Source organism: Amblyomma maculatum, chromosome 4, assembly GCF_055883805.1.
Source record: "Amblyomma maculatum isolate TAMU_Amacu chromosome 4, ASM5588380v1, whole genome shotgun sequence".
Taxonomy (NCBI): Eukaryota; Metazoa; Arthropoda; class Arachnida; order Ixodida; family Ixodidae; genus Amblyomma; species Amblyomma maculatum.
In genome coordinates, this window is record NC_139347.1 from 6,548,340 (window position 1) to 6,557,562 (window position 9,223).

The following is a 9,223-nucleotide window of genomic DNA, read 5'->3' on the forward strand; positions in this document are numbered from 1 at the left end:
ATTTAATTAAGGAAATGGGCATAAAGATACGCATAATTGAAAAGAGCAACAAGCAATAAAAAAATGTCCTTCAAAGTTAACACATTGCACTCATTCATCAAAATGGTACATGGGGCTAGAAAATTGATGTCTCAAAATCTTTCTGGATGGTTTGTGCACATAAGGAGCTGGCCTTTCGTTCCTGTCTGTCACATTCTTAGCATAACTGACAAGAAGGATTCTGAGAAATTTCTCACATATTAAAGAAGCGGACCTTCTAGCATGGCTATTGTCAATGCCTTCCGGGCAACTCAGCAAAGGTGAGTTCTCAAGTGCTGGCTGGATTAAGATTTGAAGGACTTCAAGGACATTTGTGTGTGGTAGGTGCACGACAGCTTTAAAAAAAAAAAAAAAAAAAAAAAGACACAACCTTGCCCAAGGGGGCTACAAACTCTGGTTTTGGATAATGCAGTCCGCTAGAATCTTGTCCTCGCAGAATATAGTGTACATTGGGCTGGTTCTTTCGCTGGTTTCAAGAAGGATAGCACAAGTGTCACACCCGGAGTCACTGATTAGCTTCACAATGTATCCAGCGACGTAAGCTAAACCATAATATGTGACAGTGGGTAATGGGATGACAGGAGATACCATCACTTCTTTCAGTTCCTCAGTTACTGATTGCGGCAGAGCTGAAATGATTTCATCGGTGTTGACACTAGGTGCCTAGGCGCGCAATACAGCGCGACATACAACTCCTATAGTCACCTCTGAATAAATAGCACAGAGAAAAGCTTTTATATCCATTATTGAGGAGTGTCCCTTGAGTAACAGTGGCGAATGTGTTATGAGCAAAGCATTCTACCAAAATAATGGGGCAGCGATTGCTCTCTAAGGCAGGCATTACTGCACAGATAGTTGGAACTTTAGTTCAAAAACATGCTAGAAAAAGATAGAAAATATTGCTAGGAATTAGTGCTTGAAATAGATTTCCTGTTTTTTCATGAAATAATCATGATATCATGTAAACATTTCATTAAACCAACGTTTATTTGCAAAATTAAAATAATGTTTATAATACAACATAAAACATTTGCTGGTCTATAATTTATAGCAAAATTGATAACAAAACTTAAAAGCGTTTACTCTGACGTTATACTAATGCTTTATGTCATGTAAGCATTGTGCAACTTACATTACATTTTTATAAAATTATTTTCATCTTCGGTGTTACCTCGATGGTTTCTCAGCTAGGGCTGAAAGATGGCTTTGCCATTGTTGCTGTTATGTTTGCCTTGAAGAAGCTTCGATGTGATCATGCTCACTCATTTTTTTTTTGTTCATCTTCTTGTACAGGCTTGGGAAAACATTCAGATTAAAACGAACAAAAGTAGATACCATGCCGCAATACATGTCATATGTTTGTCGAACGTTTGCTGAGCGACAGTGCTTTTTAATATAAAGACTCCATTTACGTGTGTAGCACGCTGACAGGATGCCGCTGCAGCATCTACCTTCTGTAATCTTTCATTTAGGGGCTGCACTCACCACGAAACCCACGGGCGACAGCGCGAAACTAGGCAAAAGCCACCTGCCGCCACTGAAGCAGATGCGGAGCGAACAGTGAGCAGGTGGCGCCCCTTGCGGCGGCGGAGAGCGTAACTCAAGGAGAAAAGTTCCCATTGTTCACGCGGCGATTGAGAAGGCCGTAAGAAAGAGCGCGCGCTCTCTCCCTCGAGACCGGCCGTGACTGAATACACAACGAAACACCCCACTGACACTACCGTTGCCACCTTTTAGAGGCCACACACAAGAACTGGCTTCATGGTGTAAATGAACAAAGTGGAAAGAAACAGGACTATACCATCTTGCCCCAACAGTGTCGTACGCCAAAACTCATACCTCCTCGTATGAAGTATGATAGACAAGTGCAAGGTCATACCTGCTGGGCAATCTGTTGGCCATCCTCGAGCCAAGCAGCAGGCGCTCGTGCGACGAGTCAACCAGCTTGCGCAGCGCAAAAAGGCACTCGCGGAATGTCGAGAAGAACGGGTGGTGGCTGATGATGCACAGCGACACGAGCGAGTGGCTCGACAGGCGCTTACGTCGCCGGGCCCGTGGGGCTGGAATGGGCCGGCCACCTGGGTATTCGGGCACGCCGCCACTGCCCCCATCTCCACTCTCGACAGACGACGAACGCTGTGCACCAAGAGGCGCCCGGTCGATGGGCCGGAAGAAGTTGACGCAGATGCCATACCGCACGCGACTCGTGTCTTTCTCTGTCAGTGAGAAGACAAATGGGGTCGACTCGCGGAGGCTCGTGCGCCGAGGCCCAACCAGGAGGCATCCCTCGGGTTGGCAGAAGAACACCACATCTGTCGGAAGCGGGAAGTCTGCGTGGTCCTCAACGGGATACCGCCGCAGCAGCTCTGGTGGCTGGACAGGCAGGTTTCGGTTGGGCTGGCGTGCCCCAGACACAACAATGTAGTCTAGCAGGCGTGGGCAAAAGTACTTGCGCACGGCGTCGGCCATCAGCGACGCCTCTCTGCGTGCCCCCCCTTTTCCTTCTTTTGCTACAGTTTGTGTCCCTCTTCTAGCCTATACTTCACAGCACAAGCTCCCCGCAGGCTATGAGGAAGAGTCCACTTTGCCCACGTTGGTTTTTCTGGGCTACCAAGCTGTGTCGTGCTTGAAAGGCCCTCTTCTCTTGCCAAAGTGAGAAGACTCCGTCAAGAAGAAGTTGGTGTTGACGTCGACGAGTTGCTTTGACTATCACACTTTTGTTGATGTTGCAGTCCCTTTGCAAATTAACTTTTTAACACACAAGTACCTAAAAGTGTTCCAAGTTGAAAGGAAACACCTTTGAAGCACTGAACCCTATGTAAGCACTTTGGCAGAACAAGATATGCACACAAAATGTTCTAAAAAGCAAGGCCTCCAAAGGAAGCTTTCTTCGAAGAGGAACTAAGAGCCTGAAGAGCAAACTGAGCTGATAACAGGCACTAATTAAAAATAAAAGAAAGAAGAGGAAACTAAATGACAACTAAGGAGGGGCAAAAAAGAAAGAGTTCATTTGTAGTTATCTGTTGATGTAGATAGTGCGCGTGGGCTGCTTCATGATCGTTATATTGCTGATGAACACCGTTGCTCGAAAGATGGCCCACCGCGTCTCCTCTGCAAGTGCTGTGCCCCCTGATGCCATGGCTTAGTCATTCCTTTGCACTGCACAAAGAGCGAAAGGAGCGAATTAAAAATATGTTGCATCCTGCAGTGGTGAGAACGTTAGACAAAACAGAGAGCAACGAACTGAGTAAACTACAAGAACAATGACATATGCAGACAATTATAGCACACACACAACTGGCTCTGGCCCCAAAGTGTGCATGCTGTGCATGCAAGAGGCAACAATCAGTGAAATCAAGACTAGCACGGGGGAATTTTTTTCATTTGTGGTGGCCATGGGAAATTAACAGTGTAACTATTCAATGGGAGAAAGGTAACTGATTATACAGTAAAAGAAAGAATAACCACATGCCGCTTGGGGATCTCAACCCAATTCGGAGGTTGTGGATTCGGATCTCACTAACGGTATGTGGTTATTTTTTTCTTCTACTTTCTAATCAATTACCTTTCACCCATTTAATGAATAGATCAATAATTTTCCATAACCAGCTCAAATTAGAAGAAAAACGTTCCCCTGTGCTTGCCTTGGCTTTGGTGAATGTTTGCTCCCTTCATTTGTTTTTGCAAAAACTGGCCCAGAGCATGAGGTGCCTGCAACAGCAGATAAAACAATGTGAGGCACTACGTTTGTAATCATGCTATGTACTACATAAGCTTTATAAGCCTGATACTTATACTGCAACAAGAGTGGGGAGTTCCATTGAACTATTAAAATACATGGTCACAGGCAAGGCATGTTTGGGGGTGGTTGGTACACGAGAACACAAAGTAAAGTGACTCTAGCTGGGCTTGCAGCCATTTCCAGAAATGAATGCTGTAGAAAAAGAATTGGATGGCTACAAGCAAAACAAAAAACATATGCAGAAGGAAGTTTGGAAGGCAGCTCCTACAGTGAGACACCAAACCAGCTTTCCGTCCTTCACAATTTCTTTCAAGAAGACCTTTACAGAAATGAATTCAGAAATAGCATGACATGAATGACAAGCTATAGGACCATAAGAAATGTTTTTCTGAACTTTGCAAATTGCAAAACTGAAGTATAAGCTTGACAAGAAAAAGAATTGGAAACAATTTAAGCACTTAATCAAGAGAAGAAAGAAAGCAAGTACAAAGCAGTTGGAAAACAATTATAAAACACATCAGCAACTCCTAAATGATGCAGCAGCTGTTTTCAGGATGCAACGTATCAATAGGCCACAATTTCTAGATGTTTTAAACCAGTAAGCTTGCACATGTCACAATTGGAAACATGTGAGACAAGACTAATAACATGAAAATTGTGCACGTTTAAGATTTTTTTCTTGGTGAATTAAAAGGGCAAATTTATAACCTTGAACATTCAGTTGTATCTTTTGGACCATCTCCTTCTTGGGTCACATTATATATATATATCTATGTTGTGATGCTTAGGACAACAGCTAGTGCAATATGAATTGTTAGTTTGCCATATAGTGAATAAGCAAATTCATAATACCAGCTAGCAGAGCCCCAAATTCCTTTGTTCTTTCTTTTCTTTTTCTCAGGGCCACAGGGATGACGGACAGTGGTCTCATGCACAAAGCCAACGATTATTCTTTAACAGGCTCTTAGACATATCAAAGCAGCAAATGGTGCATGCTATGAGTCTGCAATTATCTCAGCCATATCCAGGACTCTTTACCACACAACAAAATCCGTATACAGGCATTGTTGAATGCACTTCTAGGCTTGGTCTCCGTACAGTGGCCTCATTTCAATGGAAGCTAAATTTAAAAAAACGTGTACCAATGCCCCGGTGCACGACAAATGAACCCAGGTTAGACGAAATTCAAATAACTTTGGAAATAAATAAAACAGTGCTGCAAAATCAAGCAAACAAGTAATTAAATTGTCAACTGTCATGTTCATGCCCAAGTTCATCGCAAAATGAAAAAACACTTTAGATGATGTGTAATATACTTTAGTGATGCACTTATCCCACAGCAACATATATGAAAGCAACACCTTCATTCTGCAGTAAAAAAGTTTATCGTGGAATCACAGGAGGCTTTTAAATTATGTGAAATTCATTTTATTGATGTTGGTATTTATCCCTATGCCTTTTAACTGTGCTTAATGTTCCCTGCTGCTTTAACATCAGAATTTTCCAAATAATAAAATGAAACAAATGACGTATAATACCGCAACCGGATCTGCAGCGCATACCATATTTTGCTTTCCTTGCACTGTGTGAAACAGCTGCCGCGGCAGATCACACGCGTTTCCAGCTTTCCCCGCTTGCAGGCGGCTATAAAGTTCAAGCTTGTTCATGTATCTTTATACACTTGAATACGGTCAGGCGTGTAACGATTGCAGTGCTGCCCCAAGCTAGGATATTCGACTTCTGAAATACATGTCGAACTGTCAAACACGAAGCAAATCAGTAAGCAAAAATTGAAGTCGTTTGTAGTACATAAATGCCTGTAAGCAGTCGGCACATACGATAAGCGCAAATAATTACTTCGGCGAACGAGAACGCCATGGGCAGGCTAACCATGGGTAACGATATATGGCCGAAAGATCATTAGCATGAGACCAACCTGCAGTTTCCAATGAGGCAGCCATTCGACAACGATACGCGACTACGATCACGAACCACGCATGCCACACAAACAAAGAGAAGGCAATCAAACGCACTGGACAGCGTGTTATGATTAGCCGTTCCCTACAGGAAACGCGTTCATAAACGCAGTTCCTAAACTTGCGATAAGCAGCCGCGCGCCCGTCAACTAGATCTAGGCGCGCACATCGCGGACATGCACTATGACGTTCGGGAAAACTACCGTTACTCCAGCTTAGAAGAAAGTAAAATATATATATATATATATATATATATATATATACATACATACATCGGCGGATCTCGCGTAGTAGAAGCGCTGCGACTTCTCGCTTACATTTAGTTAACTCCGCTGGGAGACGGGCACTGAGCCGCGCCCATTGCGAACCGGGAACCGAAACACAGTGATGTCACGACAAATGTTTACTAGCTTTATCGAGAGTATCTCGCGACCGCAACACATATATAGCCTTGGTTTTTATTACATGCGTGGCGATGCGTGAAAATGAAAAGAAAATCGAATTAATAACGGCACTTTCCCTTTCACGTCGTCTGACGTGCTAGAGTATGTAGCATATACTACTGCACAACTACTTGATCGCAAAACCGCGACCACACGAAATAACATGTTAGCACAATCGCCCCCGGCCACTGCGCTCTTAAAAGGGCTCCGGCGACAAACACTGCGGCAAACGACCTTCGAGTGCCCAGTGCGCGGGCCCAACCCCATCGACCGAAAAATCAATACGGCGCCGCTCCGCGCAGCGCGCACCCGACAGCCTGTGATCTTCCGGCCCATTTCCCTTCATTTGGCATATAATTATGACACTGCCATATTGATGCTGACGCCGCCAGCTTCCCTAAAATATCCTGTTTCTCAGCCGTCACAGCACACATAAATGACACTAATCGACAAGCTGCAGCGCAAGAAAATTGGCCATTCGCGAGCCATAGGCCGCATCGCGGAATAGGTGGACGGAAGCAGTGCTTGCGGATGCAAGATCGTAACTACGGGGATCTTCATTTCCTCAAAAGCGACACTTACCTCCCTGTGACTGCGACATCTTCAGAAGCAAACAGGTGTAACTAAACTGTCAAAAAAAGAGGCAAACCGTCATTCGAACCGAAACACAGTCTACAGAGAGGAAAGGCACGACACACTCCGCGTCTCTCAGAAGCGCCACACTGACCGGACTGACTGCAGCGCCACGAAATACGTGACGTCAGTAACTACCCAGCCACTGGGAATCGAACTAATCCGACGAGCAAAGGAAAACTAAGCTGGCAAAGGTCCCTGACATAATTGTGGTCTATTTTACATTCGACCGGTGAACAAACTGCTGGAGGAATTCTGATATGCGCCACGAGTAGCTTATCAATGAAATACTGTGGGCGCACTACTTTGCTGCGCGCGCAATTATAACGGAGTATGTTTTCTTTTAGCAACGAGTAAGCGGATGAAATGTAGGAAAGTTTGATTAGACACAGCTAACAGAGTCGATCTGCCTATAGCTTAAGCCGTTCATGGCACAGAATGTGATGGTAAATTTAGGTGGCCCCTTTACAGCGTTATATCGACCTGACTGAACGAAACAGACTTGTGACGTCATGTTGCGCCAGCGAGCCCTTTCTCTTAAACACCCACCAAGCCGATCTGTGCCAAAAAAGAAATCGATTTTGCAACATTACTCTTCTTCCGTGGGTTCTGCGGAAGCCATACTGGCGTTTGGCAATCCGCAAGTGTGCGCGAAGAATGGTGTGCTTCAAAAAAAAAAAAAATGACACTTATTGTGCACGAGCGAGAAATATTGAGACATCTGCCAAAAAAAAAAAAAATTGCCCCCCTCCCCTCCCATTCCTGCCTTTCTCTAATATTATCGAGAAAGCATATTCGTCGCCTCTTGCTCCCTATCAGCCTCAGCAGATGTCTGCGGGCACATCTACTTGCATCACAAGCGAAAATTTCGGCAGCTGGAAAAATGTTTTTCAAGTTGCATTTCCAGCCGGAGTGGGTGAAAATGGCATTTCCACTTCATGTTGAAAATCGAAATTCTCCAGCTAAATGCAAGGAATATTTTTCTTCTCTTTCTTTCTTTCCTTTCCTCTTTCTTTCTGTGTCGATTTTTCCTGTGTGCGTCTTCTTGGCCGGTTAGTCTTACTTCATGCAATGCACCAACTAGCCCAACAACGTGTTTTACTGAATATTCTAGCAGGACACGATTTCGAATTCCATAGCCCAGCTATTTATTTATTTATTTTGATCATACTGTTAGCCTCTTTAGAGGTTGTTACAGAAATAGGCAAAAATGAACACAGACACGAATTTGAGAATTATGATTTGAACGAGATATCCCAACCAGGCAGGAATCTGCCTTCATGGTTGGGTTCTTGAAACAAAACTGAAAAACGCTAACACCAACCAAAAAGTTTATTTTAACTTAACTTTCGGGATCAACCCAGCCCCTTCATCGTGGACTCTGATGGAGACACCGAGTTGGTTTCATAACATTGGATGACAATAAATTTTTTGGTTGGTGCTAGTGTTTCTCAAAGTACTGTCATAAGCCAGCTATAAATGCAATCTTCCCCCTGGAATTCAACAGTTTCCAGCTAGAAAAAGGTATGATTTTTAGCTACATAATCCAGCAGTAAATGGGAACAATAAGGAGGAGGCATTTGCATTGTACAGGGCTTAATCTTAATCTAAATGCTGTGTACAGTACCCAGCAAATAAAATGCAGCCACACATGCAAATGAGCATTTTGTAAGTTATAACTCTTCCAACGAGTCATCACTGCTTGAAAAAGAATGAAGCACAGCCATGAATTCTCTCTTCTTGGATGTTAATTTTATTTACAAAAGAAATTATGACTTTTTGAGAGCAAAAGGTCTCCCAAGATTCACACAGGAGCTCAGTCACGTGTGCTTTGGTACATCGCAATGCTGCCACTCTCATCACTCAAAGGTCCTCTCTTATACGTTACAGAAGACATGCGGTGTCCTACGGAATTGGCTGGCACATAAATGCAACATGTATAGGTATAATACTTTTCTTTTTGTACGTGACAGCAGTTCTACTATCCCGAAAATGTACAGTGCATTCCTGGGGTTCGTATGACACTCTGCCACTGCACCTTATGTTCATGCCAAGAAACAGCAGCAGCAGTCAACTCGGTGCTCGTGAAGAAAAAAACAAAATGAGCTAAACTGCAGAAAAATAAGACCAGCTACACGGAGAAATTAAACATTAAACATATGTATAAAATAAACAACATACAAAGAAGTTGACCGGCATTGACATGAACATTAAATATACACCAGTATTTACAACTATGTTTCACAAGGTAGCACTGTTCAGTTCAAGGTTCTATAAACATGCACACGACACGCACACAAAACTACACCTACGCTTGTGCTCTGGAAAGAATGATCATCTCATGAGATAACTTAGGATAGGAGGAGAACAGGCTTTTGGGGAGGCTGTCA

At 43.6% G+C, this 9,223-nt stretch overlaps 1 protein-coding gene across 6 annotated transcripts in view; it reads right to left on the reverse strand.

The window, feature by feature from the left end:
* Positions 1-6,945, reverse strand: part of Rab3-GEF (Rab3 GDP-GTP exchange factor) — a 129,140-nt gene extending 122,195 nt beyond the window's left edge. For 4 of the 6 annotated variants that reach the window (XM_084600697.1, XM_084600698.1, XM_084600696.1 and 1 more), the window contains exons 1-2: positions 6,783-6,945; positions 1,919-3,198 (exon numbers count right to left, since the gene is read on the reverse strand). In XM_084600697.1, coding sequence (XP_084456823.1) covers positions 1,919-2,508 — 590 coding nt within the window. In that variant the 5' untranslated portion in view covers positions 2,509-3,198; positions 6,783-6,945. The remainder of the gene's footprint in view (positions 1-1,918; positions 3,199-6,782) is intronic. The other 2 variants (XM_084600695.1, XM_084600694.1) reach the window with 1 other exon arrangement.
* Positions 6,946-9,223: the final 2,278 nt, after the last annotated feature.